General features: G+C 42.6%; 1 protein-coding gene across 2 annotated transcripts; it reads right to left on the bottom strand.

Annotated features, from left to right (window-relative positions):
- Positions 1 to 872: 872 nt before the first annotated feature.
- LOC149341610 (protein unc-13 homolog A-like) lies at positions 873 to 21,666 on the bottom strand. 2 transcript variants are annotated; one of them, XM_089543711.1, is made up of 8 exons: positions 21,453 to 21,666; positions 16,152 to 16,181; positions 12,463 to 12,562; positions 11,173 to 11,290; positions 9,657 to 9,780; positions 6,546 to 6,613; positions 4,582 to 4,630; positions 873 to 1,460 (listed from the first exon to the last, which is right to left on the bottom strand). In XM_089543711.1, the coding sequence occupies exons 1-8, from the start codon at positions 21,472 to 21,474 to the stop codon at positions 1,300 to 1,302; spliced, it is 672 nt and encodes a 223-aa protein (XP_089399837.1). In that variant the 5' UTR covers positions 21,475 to 21,666; the 3' UTR covers positions 873 to 1,299. The 2 variants fall into 2 exon arrangements, with proteins under 2 accessions (XP_089399837.1, XP_089399838.1); XM_089543712.1 differs by having other exon boundaries at positions 873 to 1,382; positions 21,453 to 21,665.
- Between the last annotated feature and the right edge of the window lie 831 nt (positions 21,667 to 22,497).

Raw genomic sequence — 22,497 nt, 5'->3', positions numbered from 1 at the left:
ATTAGCCATCACATCTGGATGTCACTGAAACAAGGTTCTAACCTCCTATGACAAGGCAGGCTCTCTTTCATATGCATGAGATGTTCACAATGACCACGTGCAATGCGCTTCTCAGGAAAATGCAAAAGACGTCTTTTAATGGCCAATCCGGAGTTTAAGTAGGCATATAGACATTTTTAGCCTGTAGTGAGAGCACTGTTGTGTTCCAGTTTTGAATTGTGCGTACGTAGGATTGACTGGGACTCATTAAGAGGTGGCCACTGATATATTTTTTAACTTGTAACTGTCCCTCGTGCTTCAGATATTGTACATGCATGTAAGATGACACGTGGAATAATATTAGACAAGAAAATAAGTTGACTTCTTTGGTAAGATACCTGTCAAAAGAACTGAAATGGTTCTCAGCCACAAATGCATTAGAGACATCTCAGGTACCAGTGAAGGTGATTAAGTAGCCCTGGATGTAAAAGTATTACAACGCAAAAAAAAAAGTATGGGTCATGCAACTAATTGAGACAATTATATATGTAAAAGCATTCAAATAAATTTCTCATCAGTTCATTTCACTCACTAATCCATGAAATGAACCACTATATGGCAGCACTCCAACAGCTTCTCTCGAAACATTTACAAAATTCTGAAGAGGGATCAATTCAAATCATATGCTTGACTTAATTAAACATGCACAGCTTGCCCGAATTTTGCTGTTTGGGCAAAAAAAGCAACAGACTTTTTAAATGACCGTGAGCTTTCAGATGCCTCTTCATGGTACCCAGAGATCTGTGGGCTAACGAGAGATTCCCAGCAAACCAAAAACCTCTCAGAGACGTCTAGCTAGACGTCTCTGAGAGGTTTTTGGTTTGCTGGGTTAGTAGGGCTCTCTAAGGACGATGCAAGCTCATTTCAACTAAAGGAATAGTAAAGTCCTGAAGCTGTTGCTTATTTTACTGTTGATAGTGACAGCAGTTTAATAACAGTAAAATAACAGGCTGGCACCATAAACCATTAAAATCATAGATGAGGTATGAAATCTTAAAGAAAACGTCTGCACATTTATTTATTTTATTATTATTTATTAAATATTGATACCCTCAGGGCCAAAGGCATTTCAGAGGGGAGTGGTTACAAATTATAGAAAGAGAACAAAAACAAAAATTCAACATACAAGCGTCCTGTTCCTGGTTATACAATTCAGTAAAAGAAGTAAGCATAATATGTATGTGCAAGGTAAGAGAACAAACAAAGGAAACTAAAGTAAACAAAGAAAATGGAGAATGATAAGTACATTTGTTGTGAGCCTTAGTATACAATGTTAGCTAAATTGTTACGGAAGCGCAGGTTGTCTTGAATGCAGGCTGTCGATCCGGGAAGGTGGTTCCAATCTGGTGATGTACGGGGAATGAACGACTGAGAACAAGCTTTTGTTTCGTGCGATGTTATACCGACCTTGTGAACGTGATCTAGCCGTGGAGAGATGAAAGACGGAGGAGATATCAATTCATCGTGTAGATTGGGACAGTTGTAAAAAAATTTATGAAATAAACATAACCGTGAAAATTTTCGACGGGAGGCTAAGGGTGGGTCATGGCAACATGTACAGCATTGTAAGGCAGTAACCACAAGTACCAAAAAGCACCTGTAGTGTCTCATATCATATATAAAACAATGCCAGCAGTTATGGTGTGGTGGGCTTTAAGAGTGTTACGCTACTGCCGCATTCACATAAACGGATCGAACGCATGTGCCCACAAGTTAACAGACATTTATTTATTTAAAAATACACCACAAAGGTCCCAGGTATGGGTATTACATTGCTTTCACAGTCACAGTTGCACAATCTACCTATACTGAATTAACCAGGATTAAAAAGCAGAGGTGTACATAGACAGAATCACCAGTACTTAGGAGTTTTGTAACTAAGTCATGGTTGACTTTTGCATTGTGCCGCACTTGATAGGCAAATTGCTAACTAATGACACAACTTCCTAATAGTTCCTTTATTGTCCAATGTGCATGTTGAAATGTCTTAGAGCATTTATAAGTACATGGCTGAAGTGTTTCTGCCAAGCTAGGTGCCACTAGGTTTGTCCTGTTTTTTTTTTTTTTTGCCAAATAAAAAAACAACTTGACAACGGTTACTATGCCTCCATGACACGCCATTCTGTGATGGCTGTATATCCTGATGAATTCACTGTTCACTGCTCTTCCCGGTGACATTTTCTCAGCACTGAAGCCTCAATGGCATAAGCACTAGTTAGCGCCACTGGCACAGAGGATGCCACAAATCCATGCCGCGGTGCCATTCCTCAATGTTCCTTGTTTCTCCTCTGTGTTACCCCATTGATGCCGCAGAACTGAGAAACATGCACTTAACTGCTGTTGCAGTAAGAGAAAGTCTGCAGCTTTGCACAAGCAAAGACATACCACACAGCAATGCAAATGTGTCATGACTGCTGGGGCCCCTAATTTTATGTGGTGGAAAATCTCGAAGTCCATGAGTTCAGAACAAAGAATTGCCATTTTACACGGCAATCATCACACGTAAAATAAGCATGCCTGAAACTTTGTATCATGCCTCTCTAATTCTAAATCCACTTTCATTAAAATAGAAGGTGGCTTTTGTAATCCAGCATTAGGTAGTGCTCAGTATCCTCTTCAAATGAATAATGATGGTTGTTCAGGGTTCATGCTGGTTTTCAGCCATGAAATTCAAGGATTTTGAAGGACTTCCACGGACCCCCGACTATTTCTTTCAAGGACTTAGCAACACAGCATTTTATGAAAGAAACATTTCTTACATCTCACGTATCTAGCATTTATTGCACAAGAGACTTTTAACGTAAAAAATAAAGATCTCTTGAGGGACATTTACCAAAAAATAGTTGCTAGTAAGAATGGTAACTGCGATACCAACAAATTTCTGACGTTTCTACCCACAGCTGCACCTCACGTCTGTCCTGCATCTGCAAGCTTCGCTGTTGAAAGCGTCGTGGAACTTGACCACATCTTTATTTTATTATATGCTGATGTATTTGACATCTAGCCATACCAAAAGCAGACTTTTCATTCAGCTCTGGCTCCTTTAGACACGCCGTCGGCTGCTGTTTCGGTGCGAAACAGGCTAGGCCTAGCAACGACTACGGCGGCCAAGCAGCAGCGTAGTCAAAGTCGCAAAGGTGGAGCTCCGGTAAAGTTATCTCCAACAAGATAATTTGTGAAAAGAGAAAACTTAGAGGATAGTAGTATTTTTCCACGGCCGCTTCCCTCACCACACCAGAATTCAAGGGTATTCAATGATCCCAAGAAAATTCCCGAACTCTCAAGGCCCTTGAAAACACTTCTTCCGAATTCAAGGGTTTTCAAGGTTTTCAAGGACCCGCATGGACTCTGTTGTTTGACACAAGTCTCCCAAAGCAACTGAATGATCTCTCTGATGATGCCCCTCAGCATGACTCTGCACTTGCTGCCCTGACTGTGCCCACTAGTGGGATGCAGCTCTACAAAATATAGGCACCTCCCTACCGCTCACTTTTGTTCCTCGATGGCCTGATACAACAGGAAGCCCCTAAAATTGATTCTTGGCGCCACTCAAAATCAGATATGTTTTTTTGCTACTACTATCATTATTATTGCCACCAAAAAGTGCCAGATAATGACTTTCCCCACAGAACGATGGAAACGCATTGTCACCAGAGCTGTCACACTTGACATGCTAGCTTCCTCAAGCAAATGGGAAGCAAGCAGGTAAAGGCATCAGCAGAACTTTAATTGGTTACTAGACTATAGCTCTCAAGAAAATTAAGACAATTTTAATTAATTAAATTCCTATCATTCAGTCACTCCTAGCGATGTCTGCAACAGTAACATAATAAGAAAGAGAATAAGGCTGCTATCTCACAATTCAGCAAAAAATGCTGAAATCTGCAATTTTTTGCCGATTTTTCAGAGCCCTAATGCTTGCAGGAATCTCAAGTTCTAAACACAAAAATGCAGTTGATTTTATTTCTGGCGTGGTCTCTGAGATAGGGTTTCCATGGGTTTTCCATCAAAAGGTGACGACACAACATCGAAAGAGCATTGGCACCCATTTTCACTGCAATCTGTATGTGTAACACAACAAAAGCAAACAACGAACAAATTCACCATCTATCTTACAATGCTAACAAAATAATCGTGCTGTTTCGAAGCAGAGCGAAACCTTGACACCGTAAATTTAAGTGTGCACCTAGAAATGCAACTTCATCATAATGAGACTCAAATGCAGCCGTTTCATGAAAGTTATTAAGGATGACTCGACAAACAATGCAAGCTTGCTTTCTAATGTCTGAACAAGGTGTTGCACAGTGCAGTAGCTAAAAGCCAGTTGTTTTTGTTTTATCTCAGGCCAAGTTACAGAAAAGGTTTAGCACAGTTAAACAACTGATCACAGTCTATGTCACTCTTGCATGTCCCTCTCTGTGCGGTACCAAAAATTCATCCCAGGCTGACCAGCAAACATTGTGGTGTGAAAAAAAATCTGTCTTGGTCAGTGTATACATGCTTTCGACTCCCATTTTGAATGCGGCTACCAAGATCACTTACAGTTTAATGCATGAAGTGGCCTCTTGTGCTGCTCCCTATAGGAGGTCACCTAAGAATCACAAACAATCACGCTCAGAAATGGTGAAGACACAAAAGGTTCAGAGGAACTATGATGAGAGCAACACATGTGAAGTGGAAAAAGTGCAAATGGAAGCCACGTTATAGTGCTGAGTATTACCATTAATGACTATTCAAAAGGAGACATTGAAGCTATTTTGTGGGAACACAGTGAATAAAACGTCCAATTTTTTTCCACGACGCCTATTCTCAACTACAATAGGACTCTTAGGAGGTAAACTTGTTTAATCGGGCTTCTTCAACAAGCTATAATTTCACGTCAAAAGCAGCAGGTTCACTGCAAGCAGAAAGATCATCTTTTATCTTTCCTAAGTACAATGAACGTGCTGAAGCTATCAAATGAAAGCGACTGCAAAATTTTGATTACTGCTTCCTGCACTACTACTGCTGGTAGTGTTGCACTACTGCAACACTACCAGCATATTTCCTATTTCATCCCGAAATTTAAACAGTGCAGCCTAATTATAAGCTTTTAGATATCTTGAACTTCCAAAACATAAGAGGATTAAAATAAAGTATGCTTTGGCACCTAACATAGAGAAGTGCTAATACCCAGGATTGAAGTATGAATAAACTATTTCCTGTAAATAAAATCGTACTTAATTTGGAGACTCGAAACTTAGTATCCCTAAACTTATATTTAAGGCCAATTATTTGATCATGATATTTTTACATCAAAGCCCAAAGTTTTCTTTTCTAGGTGAAGCTTTGTTTGCACGACCAATATGACGAGCAGCGCAATTTAAGAGCTCATAACAGTCATTTTTACTGCTACACCAAGGCATAATATACTGAAACTTTTAGTGTGCATTTAATTATGTGAAATAGCTTCATTACACAATTTTTCCAATCATAACAGCAAAAAAATGGATGAGCTATGACGTGTACACTGCAAATTCTCTAACCCACTACACTCTCATCTGCTTCTCTTTATAAACAACACTATATGCCTACACAAATATCAGCTAAGGTAAAAGCTTGGGTACATCTCTTCCTGTTGTCTGTGTCTTTTTTTGCACTGTTTTAAAATGACCAATATCAGCTATGCCAGTCTTTCATTCCTTCCCCAATTCTCGGAAGCATCAAATATTTCTCATTTGACATTCAAAGATGGTGTTCTGCAAACACTAAGTTTTATAAGAAGGTTTCATGATTTGTACAATCCTGTCGGTATTAGGTAATGAAAGAGCCTTAACACTGCAATTAAAATCACCAAACTGTAAAATCAGTGTCTCGGGAAATTGAGCCCTTGGGCTAATGGAACCTCCTTGGCTTTTTGCCCAAAAAGCGAGTTGTTCTGGGTATGTCCTCGATGCCCATTCTTAGAAACAAAAAAAAAAAGAACAATAATTGGGTTATAACAGGTCAATAAAATGTAAAAAAAGTGACATGAACAATGAGCATATGCAGCAAAGGCTCTGCTTTCTATATATACTGCTTGCTTTGTCTTCACTGAAGGGGTTCCAAGAAAAGAGAGGAAAATTGAGCAAACTTAGAGCACTTGATTTGGGAATATTTAGCACTGCATGACTGGCACAACGCAGGATAAAAATACCTAACAATATGCATTTATACACATACCATGAGCCTGCACCTGTCCTGTCTGCTCCTTTATGTGTTCTCCAGCACAATGCTTTCTGTATGTTAAATCATCCCATTTCTTCTCCTACGTCCTGATACCAACATTTTATACATGCACAGGCATGCGCTCACGCGGTGCACTTACACATGGCTCTCTGATCATTCAGCTCATAACAAATTCTAACCACACTCGCCAAAATATTTTTGAGGTAACTGACGTGTGATGAAAATGCACTTTGAGGCAAATATGCAAGGTAATGAAATGCATTATATTTAATAGCACAAAGAAACAGAAATGCTCTTGCCTCCTGGTCCATGATGCTGTTGAGCATTTCCAGCTTTTCCTGCAACTCAGGCGTGTCATCCTGGAGGTCTATGGATGCCAACAAAAGAAGGAAAGCCATGGGTGAATTACAGAAGTCAACACACCTAGCATAAAAAAAAACAAATGCTTGCAAAGAGGCAGGTATGTATCCTGCAGTAATGTGCGATAAGAAGTCAAATAGGTTAAAAATAAACACACACACACAAGAAGCAAACAATCAATAATTCTGTCAAATGCAAACTTTTATGAAAGTGGCCCTTAGAAGCTATAATCATAGCTGGTCGAAACCTTAAGCAAGCTTGTTTTTCTTACCAAGTGATGACCTCGTGCCACCAACCAGCCGAGACAAGAGTGAAGTTTCAAGAGAAATTATGGGACTTCAAAAGCATTTGCTAGAAGGCAACAATGAGGTATGCACTTCTGTACTCTTCAAAGTCTGAAAATGGACAGGCTCTGAACCTCCCTCTGAGCTTGAGGAATGGCTTTGATGTTCCACCATTAATGTTTCAGTCTGTTACATGGCCCACATGAGCACATATTCATGAACACATGCACAACAGACAAGACCACAAGTTTTCATCGAAAGTGGACTACAGTTGATCCTATACATATCAGACCTGGATATACCAAACTGTCATAACATCTCGTTGAAAATTTCATGCAAAAGTAGAGCAGCGTTGTTTGCATTTATCGGACTCCCACTCAGCAAAACATTCGATACACTTAAAGGGACACTGAGGAGAAATTGAAGTTGGCTTGTATCGACAGAATACCAGCTCCTGATTACAAAAACGCCACTCATACTGACAACAAAGCTCTTGTAACGTAGAAAAGAGCAAGAACCAAAATACAGGTATCGCCGCCTCAGGCCAAACTCGCAAGTACAAGCGTGATGAGATCATAGAACAAAACAGTGTTGCTAGAACTAATGGTTCTAGCAACACCAGGAACCGAGAAACCATGCATCACTGAGGCGCAGCCAATGCATGCGCAAATCTCCTTGACGTCGCCAGATGGCGCCACGTGCCCGGCTGCTACGCGCGCTCCTGAAGCATCGGGACAAATCAGCGCCTGTTTTCCGGCGGTAGGCGGGCTCCCGGTATTCCGCTAGCGGTAACAAGGTACACGGTATGCTAAAGGTGTCTATTTGCGAGAACTTCGTTGACGACTTCGAGAACGAGATCCATCGTAACGCTGGCAAAACGCCAGTGCAAACGTAATCGAAGCGACTGTAGCGACGGCCGCAATAGCCGATAGATGCCTTCAACGTGCGGCCGGCGGTAGCTTTCTTTTCAGCTGCTGCTAGGCCGCACTGCTGGCAGCCAGAAATCACGGAGTCTGCGTTACGTCATGTGCACGTCATGTTTCACGTCTCTTAGTCCTCTGTCGTCATAGACGAATCCCAAGTTTGAATCAGAGCGGCGGGAAAAACTTTTTCAACTTCGAATCCAAATTTCTTAGAAATAAATGCATCTTTCGCTGCCGGCCAAGTGGCAACAAAGCCATGACATGCCGAACTATCGGATTTTACTATAAAAAAAATATTAATAGTGCTCTCCTCAGTGTCCCTTTAACTGCATGCTACACCCCTGCAAGTGACACTTCTCCTAATGACACTTCCACGATCACTTTTCGCGCACTGAGCCAGGTTAGCTGCACAATGGCCTCGGGCACCTGCTGCCAGTGCTAGCTTGACAAGGTCAACGTGCGGTGTGCTCAATGGCAGTCTTCGGACTGGAATGCATAATTTTAATGCGACACTGCTGTCATGCAGAAAAGCCAGTGTTTGGTGCACCAGTTGTCGTGCGATGAAGCTAGCCTAGCTGACCGTAGGGTTGTGGCAGCTCCCACATAGCCTGCTTCGCTGCTGAAGGCAATGCAGAAATCAACCGTACCCTGATTTTAATTTAGGTTGTACTGCTGTTATAGTTATAGGGTATCAGTAGTCATGTTGATGATAGTGCACCAGTAACAGAATTTGACCTCTTAGATCGGAGGAGGCTTCGCCCAAAGTACCGTCCGCTGCGGCTTCGACGGAGTGCACCCAGCAAGTGGCACACTGCCACTGCCAGTATGCAGACGGGCACCATGTCACTAGCATGGGTGCACCATATTCACGCTTCTGGGTTACAGATAACCTCATCTGTTGCCACATTTTATATACCGAACTACTGCTATATCAAACTATGTTGCAGTCCCCTTTGAGTGTACCTAATTCCTCAACTGCTGTTGAGCGATAGATTTTTTTTTCAGGAAAACAACATTCGTAAGTCACCCTGCCCTCTTTGTGGCATATCTCACAATTTACAGAAAGGTGGTCTGGCACCACGGCAACTGCTAGTGACTGAACTGCACACTGTGTGTAGCGAGCGTAGGGGAGTGGATTGCTCGTTGTTCAGGCTAGGGGTGCAAAGGTTAGAAGAGGGGAAGTCATGGCAACGGGACAAATGCAACAAAGGCCACTGTCCTTCCCTTTTCTCTCTAGCTTCTGTTTGATCATGGTAGCTTCACCCTGATGTGTCATGGCCGAACTCAAGTAGGCGCACACACTGCTTTGCACCAACCATGCACAAGGCACTTTTGCAGCAAACAACGGCGCTGCCGGCTTAAGACATCACTCAGGCTGCTTCAATACAGCCAGAGGGAGAGGCTTAGAGCCGATAACTTCTAACTGAAATTTCTAGCTCAACTGCGCGCGAAGTATGCATAACAACATCGTGGCTAGTACCTGCAACGTAAAACCACGACAATCATTTTAGACCAAAAGCTGGTTCTGAGATACTGGCACTTATACAATTTCTTCCAGCAAGGAGCTCAGCCCAACAAGCACTGGAACTCCACTGGATATCCAGTGGACGTCTGGAGGACATCCCACACGTCCCCTGAACATCTGAGGGAGCTTCAGTGCATGTTAGGAAGACTTGATGCTCAGAAGGCAATGCATTTTGCCCTTTCTTCTGCGACTGAAGAGAGCAATTTCGGAGCACAAGGAAACAGGTGGAACCCACACAAGTAAGCAGCTGCTGCCTGCTGAGCTAGAGGACGTGTGTTCCAGCCTGCATGCATTCAAAGTGTGCACAAGGTGCCTTACCATAGGGAAGTTCAAAGTGTGCTTCAATCAGGATGCTATGCCCGGTGGGGTTCTTTGTGCCACGCACTTCTCCATCAGCCAGAATAAGCTCCGAGTCAAGGGAGAGCCATTTCCCCTCTCCTACCTACACCAAACAGAGGAGAAGCAAGGAAACAGCATCCATGCAATTACAAAAGTTTGCTTAATACACAGCAATCAAAAGGGCTACAATAGCAGGCCCAAATTAGCTAGTATTAACAAGTGGGCCCCAAAAGTGAGAAGGAAAAGGTAAAAATATCAAGGGTCACAGCAAACCTCGTGATTAGTGCATCTTTTTGGCAAGTTAGAATATTTATGCCGCTAGTTAAAAAAATCAATAAACAAGACAAACCAGCCCCTTCCCTCCCTCGGTAAGCACAGTGTACCAATATTATTGAAATTTACAATGAGCACGGCAAAGCCACAGCATCGAGGATAATCGCATTTTCGAAATTCTAAAAACTGATATGGCTATTACTAACGACCAGCTACAAATATCTAATTGCAACTAGGCGCCTAACTATAATAGTTAAAAAATTAATTATTAAAAATTAGTGAACCAGTTTACTACCTAATACGATTCACCGGTTTTCTGGTGTCCGCCAACATTGGTAATACTATGCTGCAAAAGCCATATCTTTATCAAGAAAATTCTACTTATGAGAATTTTTGAAAGTGTTCGCTGAAACACCCGGTATATACTAAGCAATTCTTTCTAGTACACAGAAACAATAGGATATTAATGCAGCAAGTAAACAAGCTGGGCCAAAAGTCTCCGGGGACAAAAGTCTCCGGACCATGTGTTTCTCAAACGAAGCTTATAGCTCTGCTATCAGACAACGGCTGGAGACAGCACTTGTGGAGATGAAAGAACAAAAATTTCACTTTTTTCTCCACAAGTGACGTCTCCAGCCGCTGACTAATGGTAAAGCTATCGGCTTTGTTAGAGGAACACGTGGTCCGGAGACTTTTGTCCCCGACTGTACTGACCTTTGCTAGGCAATAAAATGGTACAAAAGACTTTGTTACTCTTCTGTGGTGACTGGCACCATAAGAAAACTAGAGGCTCTATTTCAACAGAAAGCTACCATTGAATCTTTATCAATCTGGATCAGACAACAATGAAAATTATGCACAATGTATGTAAGACCTATGAACCTGAAGTTTTGAGATGGGTGATTTCCTTCCTATTCACAAGCTTGCATAAAACGCTGAGAAGATGGCAGCTTGGAAACAATGAGGCCATTCAGGCCCAGGTGAAATTGGTGCTCACAGCAATTTCACAAGAGCTACTAACTAGACACTTTCTGTTCAAGAACATACAAGTTTTCATGCTCAAAATGTACCCAACATATGATGATCTGAAAGGTTCATTTATAATTTATTCGCCTATTGAAACACCATCATAAATCTGTTACTCTGGTGCCAGCAAGGTAGACACCAAGGGCATGTTTGACATCATACATGGTATAAACAATTTGCAGGTGGGACTACTCACCTCAGTTGCATATTGGATGCCCATAAGAGGAAGCCACTGGCACCCGACCAGTTTGTCCCAAAGCATCCCCTTGTTCCAGACCTCAATCACCAAGCCAGTGTCCATCCTGTTGGTCTCACTGCGGTAACACAACAGCACACATATTTAAAGCCAGGCTTCTTTACAAAAAATGCGGTGGGTTATGGCAACAGTGTGGCAACTAAATTACCACATCAATGTGGTTTTGGCTGAAGTTCCAAATCACTTTTGTCAACCCTGCCATTGATATAAAACCTCTCAAATCTGCTCTTCCTAATAAGAGTGCTATTATCAGGCTGTACGATAAAAGAGCACAGCAACTAATTGGTGCAGCTACCAAAGCCAAATGCTCCCAATGAGAAAAACTTTTTAGAAACATGAACAATGCATTATACATTTACATTGAAGAGAAAAATGAAATGAACTCCGACCAAGTTCTTCTCTTAAGCAAAACCGAAAGTAGGGCGAGTTGATGTACGTTCGCGATGAAAAATAGTGCAAAGAGAATATGAAGGATGGACAGGACGACGCAGACAAGTGCTTCTGTGGAAGGTTTTCACTTGAGTCTACATTTTCATTGTAGCCTTTTGAGGCAACATTTCTGGAGGCCACTTCCCATAAGACAAAACTCAGTAATTGTACACCAAGGATGTGAAAAGCAGATAAGGATGGTGTGTAAAACGACCTTGTGAACATTCCTTTACGATCAACGTAAATAAGTGGCAGTGAATGTTGTTAAAGGAGTGTAGACACCTCATTTTTGTGGCATGTCTCCTCCTCTATAATGATGCAAATGACACTATTATGCATGAAACACCATGTGGCATTCGCCTGCGATCGCTAAACAATTTATAATCGAATTTTTCTGTCGTGCTGTTTCAGTTTCAGTTTCAACAGCCGAGTGATGACTGCGACGTCAACGTGTGCTTATAGGCCACATGAGGCATGAAAAAACTGCAATCACTGATGACATCACAGTCATCGTTTGGCTGTTGAAACCGAAACTGCAATGTAAAGAGATTTGATCATAAATAATTTAACGGTCATAAAAGAATGCCTTACGCATCATTACAAAGAAGAAAACACACAACTAAACGTTAAGTATCTTAAATTATTCAGTGGTCGTAAAAGAATGCCACGTGCTAATCCATGTATAATAATGCCGTACGCATCACACTACAAAGAAGAAAACACACAACTAAAAGTTAAGTATCTATGCTCCTTTAAGCAGGAGAAGTATCACAAAAGGCATGACCAACACCCAACACTCACAAGATGAAATCTTGCTCCCAGCTTGGGTTGCTGCCCTTTACAGCTACGGTGGTGGACTTGACATTTTGCAGCTTGAGGTTCACATAGCTATTGAACTGCCCTGCAGAATGAAATAGCAGGAGCACAAATTATCAGTGCAGTGCAGAAAAACCATCAGCACAAGTGGGCCTTGTGGATGAAGCTGGCTTGCAGTGACAGAGCCTAAAACCAATTTTTAAATTGACGCAGCATTTCAGGAAACCAAAATAAAAAGGAGAGCCGATTTCGTAGCGATTGTGCGCATTGCTCCACAGTCGAAATGTAGGCCCACTATGACAAGGACACCAGAATGAATAATAAAAAAAAAAACCTGTGCCACCTCTTGCTACCATTCAGCTAGACCTAGAAGTGAGCAAAACAGCATGCAAAAAGTTGGGGAGAAAAAGCATTGACAAGCGACAACATTTGTATCCACACAATGCTTTTGACATCTTCAGTGCAACATGAATGAGCTACATGAATGAGCTACATTGGCGTGTGCAGAGGGCGGGCAAGGGGGCAGCGGCCCCCCTAATACATATGGAGAGAGGGGGGGGGGGGAATTTTATACCGTATTGTTCCCTGCTATCCAGAAGACATGAAAAGGTACTATCTTGAACATTGCCCCCACTTTATGGAGAGATGTGTGCATGCCATGATGAGGTACATACAACTTTTTAAACTATGGTTTTCACTGCACATCCACTGAATAAATCATGAAACCTAACTATAAGAAAGTTCACATATTAGCAAAGTATAGCGTGGTATGGCAAAGTATATGTGTGGTGCAATTTCAAGCAAAGAGTCCAGGGTCACTGACCTCAACCTAAATGTACAGGCCATTCCTTTGCGTGAGAGGTTCAATCATGAGATGTAAAAGGTGCAGTTAAATAATATAGTAAATAAAGCTTGCTATGTGACCAGAATATAGTTCCAAGGAAGTCTGCTCAGATTCTTAAACCTCAAGCCTGATGGAGCATACATAGCAGCTATGGATGGAAGCAAGGCCCTCTATTGCAGCAATGCATTTTGATGAACACTGTCACAGAAGTCAACGCTAGTTTTTCTTACAGTTCCGTCTTAGGATGTTTATGTATTTTCAACATGCTGCCAACCTCGGATGGTTTTGCTACAGGAGTGGATGATTAGGAATTTATACTTGTTGGCAGTTCCATTTCTGGCTAGGGTTTCTACTGTTTCTGGCAGTGGTCTGTTCGAAGCCTTGGAACTGTGTTCTGTCCACACGTAGTCTGTATTAATCGAACTAATGAAGCACCAAACACCTCGGGAGTTCAGAATTGTTCAGAAGAAGCAAATATGCTGCTTCGTTTCTCCTGTTCCTGCGCCATTCCTTCGTTCCAAAATGGAGTACCAAGCTGCCCACTTAACCTATTCAATGCACATCCACCGCGGTGGCTCAGCGGTTATGGTGCTCGGCTGCTGACCCAAAAGACGTGGGTTCGATCCCGGCCGCGGCGGTTGAATTTCTTTGGAGGAGAAATTCCAGAGGCCCGTGTACTGTGCGATGTCAGTGCACGTTAAAGAACCCCAGGTGGTCGAAATTTCCGGAGCCCTCCACTACGGCGTCTCTCATAGCCTAAGTCGCTTTGGGACGTTAAACCCCCTAAACCAAACCATCATCATCATCATCATCAGCCTAACTACACCCACTGCAGGGCAAAGGCCTCTCCCATGTCTCTCCAATTAACCCTGTCCTTTGTCAGTTGCCGCCACTGTATCCCCGCAAACTTCTTAACCTCACCTGCCCACCTAACTTTCTGCCGTCCCCTGCTACGTTTGCTTTCTCTTGGAATCCACTCTGTTACCCTTAAGGACCAGCGGTTATCTTGCCTTTGCATTACATGCCCTGCCCAAGCCCATTTCTTCCTCTTGATTTCAACTAAGATGTCATTAACTCGCATTTGTTCCCTCACCCACTCCGCCCTCTTCCGATCTCTTAACGTTACACCTATCATTTTCCTTTCCATAGCTCGCTGCGTTGTTCTTAACTTAAGCTGAACCCTCTTTGTTAGCCTCCACGTTTCTGCCCTATAGGTGAGTACCGGTAGGATACAGCTGTTGTATACTTTTCTCTTCAGGGATATTGGTAAGCTATCATTCATGATCTGAGAGAACCTGCCATATGCGCTCCACCCCATTCTTATTCTTCTAGTTATTTCCCTCTCATGATCCGGATCTGCAGTCACTACCTGCCCTAAGTAGACATATTCTCTTACTACTTCCAGCACCTCGCTACCAATTGCGAACTGCTGTTCCCTTGCTAGATGGTCCACAGCAGGGGCAAGGCTGGAAGTGGCACTCCTACTCTGTCTGATACGCACCCAATCTAAAAGTGGTGTCCCAAAATAATGAACCGCACCCAATGTGTTTGACCCCAGCTAGCATGCAAACAGCAGATTACTGCTTTCCTAACCTGCTTTCATTAATGGCCACTGACTGACGAAGTTGTCCTGAGACCTTGGCCAGATTTAACTTGACCACCTGACTATGGGTGGTTCCTGTCACAGAGGTAAACCAGTAGCTTCAAAAGGCTGCTATTAATTTTATGTGTTGAAATGTATGCTCCTGCCTACCATTTCCATTGCTCAATTTCATGGGCTTTCTTTCTTTTTTTCTTTTTTATGCAATGCAAGCTACTTTTCATGGCCCCCTAAGCCTTTCAGTGATCACACAACCTTTGTGTCACCTGTTCTATCACCTGAGGTAACGAATGGGCCAGATGACTAGAGCACAATGCTACATTACCATGCGCATGTTGAAAGCGTGATTAATAAAAAGCACTAATGCCAGAAACTCTCTTAACATATCACACAACACAGCAAACAAGGAAAGAAACTACTTGAAATCTATCCTTTCAGCCAGGGCTGGATTTATGAGTCACTCTTCAAGCAGCGACTGGGGGGAGTTGCATTTGAACCAAATATTTCTTGAATTTATTTTAAAAAAAAGGGGGAAGGAGTTCAAATGGGGTTTCTCTATGCAAAATAGGAACCACTCCCTCTGCTACCCCTCCCTATAAATTTGCCACTACTTTCAGCTATGCAATTCTTTTCTGCACTTGAAAATGTGCCCACATGGCCAGAAGGAAATGCTTATTTGGCACGCATTGTGTACAGTTGTGGCCATAGTAATAAGGAGCATTCCTTGGTGATCAAAACTTTCGTCATGCTTTACATAGCGAAAATTAGGAGGTACTTAATACATACACTAGCAAACGCCGCTGTTGTGCTCATGCATGACCCAATAAACCTACATATTTTTTCCACGAAAACAGCCAGAAAAGTCAAGTGCAAAAGTGAGCTCTGTATTACTTTAATCACACTTGTACAGTCATCCACACAATTGTCTAGAGCGCTCGAACAGCGAGCCTGTTCGGCAATATATATATATATATATGTACTTTAATTTTTCACACTTTCAACATCATAGTGTTCAAAATAATAGCAGGTACAACACATAATAACCTTGTAAAAAAAAACAGTGCATTTTCCCCGGAATTAACGCTAGTGAAAATCACAGCAAATACTAATACAAGAATGATGATGGCACGATTCAATATTGTTTACGCATTGTAAATGGCCACCTGCTACCCTTCAGGTTTCTTGAGAATCATTGCAAAAGGGTTGAAAAAGGAAGGAATGTTTATTTACCTGTCGTCCCTACGAACCTGGCTCCCCTTACTGAAAATAGTAAGAAAAGAGGAAAGATACTCAGTCAGCTGGAAACGTACGTATGCACATTTACAGAGACATGCAATGTACACAGCATAACAAAGACAATATTTAATGAAAAATGCTGCCCAATGCCTAATATCAAGAACTGGCAATGTAGTTGCTACCGCATATAATAAAACGGAAGGAGAGAACACAGCACATTATGTGGCAATACATGTGAAGATTTTTAGGCCACACACACATGCGCGTCTGTTTTTATTGCGTGAGCTATAAAAATCATATTCTAGGTGTTAAGACACCAGCAGTAGTACACTACTCTGCTAGAGTAAGCTGGAAACACAGGAAGGTTTGAACTGCACACGAGAAAAACCACAAAAGACAATGATGCAAATTGTTCCTAAGCTCTGCAAAACAGTTGATGAACCAACATAGTTGCTTTACTAAAAAAAAAAAGAAAAGAAAAAGTGGCATTCTGCTGAAGCGGAGAAATATTCTCGCATTTCTTAATTTAAAAAATCAAGAGTTTGTAGTTCAGTGAATGAATCTCAATGGTGGAATGGCTAATGTTCACAAGAATGTTAACAAGTGATACCTCCATGTGCATTCAGTTGTATTAGCAGTGAACAGATAAAACAAAGGAAGCCGTTTTCAAGCTATGAAATAGCAAACAGGAAAAAAAACAGCTGCGCACTTATCACAAGCCAATTACTCTGGACTTCTACTTCCGGCGCCATCTGGCGTGTGCGCCTCAATGTCTTCCCAGCAAGAAGCAGATACCAAAGACAGGATATCCTGTTTTTGGCAATGTAGGCCAATGGAGCAGAGAGCCCTGTCCCTATTCCTAGAGTTTTCTGCAAACCTTGCATTCATCTCAAAGTGGATGGCTGGCAGACATCAGCTTTAATTTAACAACAGTCTTGTTCTGTACCATAAAATGTGAGAATAAAATTTCACACGAAAATTTCAATTTGCAATGTCAGGTCGTCTTGCTTTTAGGGCAACTCTGAATGAACAACTGAAGTTCTGCATAGGCACTTTGTGGAAGAAATAAACTCTGACTTGCATACATGTCCCCCATTCATTCTGCTATGACAAATAAAAATAAAACGCAACCTTGTCCTTTCTCTTGCCCTTGTAGTAAAGCTCAGTAAAAGTTCCTATAATCTGCAAACAACAACAAATGCTTTTGTATTAGCTATGATGCTACCAAAACAGTGCAGTTCATTCACTGCATTCTTGCTGGCCACTCACGGTATAATCACTGTCTCTTAACCTAAATTTGTATCCATGGTTCTGCCGGCTAAATGAATAAAAATGACACCCACTCTAGCTGGCATGTACCGTCAGCATCAAATGAAACGCTGACAAGATAATTGAAACAAGAACAGCAAAGCAAGACCGTAATTGCAGGAGACAATGTCAGTGCATTTGATTTCCACTTCAAAGGGATGACGACCACTCTTTGAAAGTGGTTACCAACTATATTTCCCCTCCAACAGCTAACATTTTTGCGTTTTTTTGCTTTTGTTTCAGTTGCCTCATCCACATTCGCTTTTATGTTAAAGGAGTAGAGACGTTAAATTTTTGGATGCATCTTCTTTATCCTTTGAATAGTGTGCAAGACAGTAGTGTTTGGGACTCACATAAGCTAACTAAATAACATACAACTGAATTTTTTTTTTCTTTCACGCCGATTCAGTTTCGGTGTCAACAGCCAAACGACAGCAGTGACCTAATAAACGATTTGAGCTTATGTGAGTCACGCAAAAAACTGCGATATAATCTCTGCTATTTATTCATTTTTTGTGATTCCAACCACTGGACCAGATTGCATAAGAGTTGATGTGAATTAAAACAAAGAAAGCAATAACCATACAGCAGTTTTTGCATGCCTCACGTGACCTGAAATAGTCTTTTACGCCACAATCGTCACTCAGCCACTGAAACTGAAACAGCATGAAACAAAAAAGTTCAAATATAAATTATTTACTACCTTTTTATGCAATCTATGTGGCTATCCACATTTTTAAATGTGCTGCACATCACTCCAAAGACAGAACACAGTACTAAAATTTGGTGTCTCCCCTGTTTTAATGGTACATTGCAGAAACAGAAAGGGATATGAAATGCAACAATGCTACTCAATAAGAAACAAATCGAAAATACTAAACTTGCTTTATCTTCTATTCTCTGTGTTAGCCACATCAGAGTGCTACCAGCACTCTACCAGTGCAAGAGCAAGGTTATCTTTATGTGTTACAAGATGTTGAAGCTTATAGCTTGGCTGTAAGCCCTGACTGCAACTTAAGCTACTCACCTCACTGACACCTTGAATAAGCTGAAAATGGTACATAATAAAAAACACAAAGAACAAAATCATAGCTACTGACCTACCTGCGACCATTAGCATTTCTTGTTTGTCTATGTTTATATGACTTCAAGAGCCTCAATTACCACACATATATAAAACCATCGCACCTTTTCTGACCACATTGGTAAGGTGACAAAATCAAAGGAAAAATAAAAAATGGGTCACAGAAAAAAAGTAACCAATTGCACTGAAAACAGTGCCTGTGTAAAAGAAACAGGTGTACGCATTTACAAAAGGCTGCCTTGCAAGCAACGTTTTAAGACTACCATCCCAGATTAAGAAAAGCATCAAACTGCTTAGATAGCTAAGCATCACACAAGCAACAAGTGTCAAGTACTGTGAGCGAGTTTCAAAATGTCACGTTCAAGATAAGGAGGTAGCAACAAGCCAAATACAATAGGCATACATGCCTGTGTCTAAGAAATCATAACATCAATAATTAAAAAATATATTGCATGATAACAGCTCAGTGAACATTACTCCCAATGTCCGCTCACTGCAGGGAAAGCAAACCACCCAAACACCATCAGCACATTTTGGCACTGCTTATGCAGAAAGGGAGTTGCTACTCATAAACAGCAGCCCCTAATCCCAGCCACAGAGACCAGGGGCATACAATAAAAATATTACAGAAATTTTGCCGTTGCTTTCTGTGGTCAACGGAAGTTCACACTGCTGATGCTTAAATGGAAGCTTGATTAAGAGTTGCTTATAGATCTGAAGCAATCTATTATGGAAATAAATGCACAACATTAATTCTAAGCACATGAATTAACTTCTGACCACTGAAAATGCACAACATTAATTTGAGTTCAGCAAGAGCATGCGTCCCCAACAATGCTGGCAAATTAGATGATAATAACTGCTCCTATAAGAGTTTTGTGTCACATATACTTGTCAACTTATATGAAGAGTGTGAAAAGCACACAGGGCGAGCTTGCCCTGAAGCCTGCATTTAGGAAAAGCAGAACACACATAATTTGCATTTGGATTACATATCCCCTAAAAAAATTTGGTGTTCAACGTAATCGAACGTGCAGTGGATTTTGTGCCAATGCTAAATTTAAAATATCATAAAAGAATAAAAACAGCTATTAAAAACATTTCTCAATGAGTTCAAAATACCCAACAACGAAAAACTTTTATCTGCAATTCGTTCAGCGATCCCACTAAACTTAAAGGCAAATCATGTGTTAATGTGTCCACATCGGCATTGGAGCACTACCACCAATGAAAAACCTTTGCCACCAGGTTTCTGTGCTGCTCAGCGAGAATCGGGCTATCCGATAATGAATATACACTTTCAAGGACTTGTCGCAAGTACGGCCGAAAAATGCATAAAGACGCGCGTGCGCTTGACTGATCGGAAACTGTTAAGCAAAGGCACGTCACCATAAGTAACAGCTAGTGGTGGGACGGCCCTTTCATTTACAATGGCTCATGGAGCGATCGACGTCCTGATGTGCGCTGTGCTACAAGTGCGTATATGAACAGCAAACAGTAATCTGAGCGCCGCGGAAAAGAAGAGCACACACGGCCGGGCGCACTCCGCTATGGAATGTCAAATGCCAGGCTGAGCCGTGCGCGGTTCTACACGCACTACAGTACAGCGGTCGCGCCGTGACAGTGATGTAGTACGCGTGAAATGCGGCAAGGTTCGCGCCCTCACTGCATGCGGGTTGCATAACGCATGCAACCATAACCATCCTTAACAATTGCAGCCTTGCGCTAGAGCGCAGGAGGCCGTTGGTGTCCCGAACGACCCAGCAGCTACCCAAAAATAGTTTCGGCTCAATATCAGCGAAGCACCGGCAGGGTAGAAATTTCCTAGCACGTCGCTCCGCCGGCGCCCTAGCTACTACGGCAGCCTGGTGGTTTGCTTTCCCCCAAAACAACACGCATCTCACCGGCGGAATCGATTGCAAGCCGACGAACTTAGCATGCGCAACTGATTAAAACGGCGCTGCCACGTCTAACTAAGGTCATCAGAAATGTTGCGCCAGGGCCGTAATTGGCAACCCGGTGCGAACGGCGCGTCAGCTGCCGCTGGCTGTGCCAACCGAGGTGAGAATGTCGGTCGACGTGCGCGAAAGGTCCAGGACCGTGTTTCCGCGTGAAGGACTGCTCGGACCGCACGCGCGCGCCACAAAGAATTCGGTCACGCTTCCGAATGACAGAAGGCCCGAGACAATAACGCGAGCGCTGCACACTCCGTAAGGCACGCGCGAACTTGATTGCACACCTTCAGCGCAGGCGGTGCGCGCCGCACCTGTTTCCAGAGCTGCGTTCCCGTGTTTATCTGTGCCTCGACATCGCGCAGCAGATATTGTACCACTGCAGATCATGAACTAATACAGTTATGCTTTATTCGTCGGGAGGTTCAAATTGAGAAGATTAAACGCCGTCGGCACATCCTCTCCCGAAAATATTATGTGACATAAAATGTGCACCCGGTTCTCCTAAATCGTATCAAATGGGTGATGTGCGCGCTTTTGGTGTCCTCGTAAATGAAGTGAAACTTGCTTTACAGCAAGGTATTGAAAAAGACAAGTGACACACGTCACGCGCAACCGGGCGGAATGCGCGATCAAATGAAAATGATCGTCCTTAATTTTGTCGCGCTCTGCATTTGACCGCCGCAGCCCGCGTTTCGACTGGGGTGCTAACGACAAGCCGTTTTTCATTTTCATCCCACGCATCGGTCTTCTCACGCCACTCCCTAAATATCCCGAAGGGGAGAGACGAAACCGGCTTCTTGGCATCCGATCCTCTCGCGCTCGTGTTTGTCAACACGTCGTCGCGCGAGCAGTCCGGCGAGTCGGCCGCGCCTGAGAGGGGAATAGCGCAGCCCGCACGAATGTTGTTAGGCCTAGGAGAGAGCAAAACCCAAATCGAAACTAACTTACCTGTAACGCAGAGAAGCGACATGTTGTAGTTTGGCTAACCATGGATGATGCCGTTGGGATTTGGAGGCTTCGACGCGGGTTGGAGGAGGGTCAGAGAGGGGAACGGCGCACACAGCGGAGTACTTGAGAGCTTACTTCGTGACACGAACTACATTGCCGTCTATGCGTGGGCGAAAAGAAGCAGTCATCTGTAGCCACCACCATGCCGCCCATGCGCTGCGGTCGAGCCTGACGTAACCGTGACGTCAATGGGGCGGCCGCTCTCACTTTCACAGCTGCGGGGGTGGACGCGCGTCGACGCCGAGGCGCGCGTGCTGGCGTGCGTGCGTTTACGCTTGGGTGTAGTGCTCTAGAGCACTGAAGCTTGGGTAATTGCAAGTTTTTTAAGCTCATAAATTAAAGATAATTAAATATGACATTATCTGTACGCTGTGATATGCATCGCTTTATTTATCGAACTCGATGTAGCCAGACGAGCCAGACGCATTTCATGCAGCGACCTAGCAGCTCATACCACAGGTGGTGTTTGACACGAGCAGCGTGCAGAAAGTTACGAGAGGAAAAAAACAAAACGGGGGAAAAAAAAGAAAGTGATTGAAGAGAAGGGGTGGCGGGAGTGTGCTATAACGAAGAGTGAACAGAACTGCAGCGCGCAGGTGCAACAAATATATGTATTCTTCTTTAATACGGTAAAGAAAGAGGGAAAACCACACTGGAAGTAAATGAATTCAACTTGTTTCTTTCTGGTGCCGGCTGTTGCATGCGCAAAACTGTTTTTGTTGCTTACCAAGTATAACAGTTAGCCACTAGCATGTTTTATAACGGGGCTCTCTAGCTCCCACACCATAAAGAATGAATGAATGGAAATAAATAAATAAATAAATAAATAAATAAATAAATAAAAGGTGTGTTCACACATTGAACAATGGCTATCGAATATTTTTGAAAGTCCGTATTGCCGAGCTCTAAACCTGACGATGCTGTGTTGCTGTCATTCCCCTTTATACTGGGTATTCACAGCGTACTGGATGAAGCCATTAAATAA

Source organism: Amblyomma mixtum, chromosome 5 (assembly GCF_055824585.1).
Source record: "Amblyomma mixtum isolate Tamu chromosome 5, ASM5582458v1, whole genome shotgun sequence".
In the NCBI taxonomy this organism is placed as follows: Eukaryota; Metazoa; Arthropoda; class Arachnida; order Ixodida; family Ixodidae; genus Amblyomma; species Amblyomma mixtum.
The sequence above is the reverse complement of the archived record's forward strand: the minus strand, read 5'-3'. Positions and strand labels throughout refer to the sequence as shown.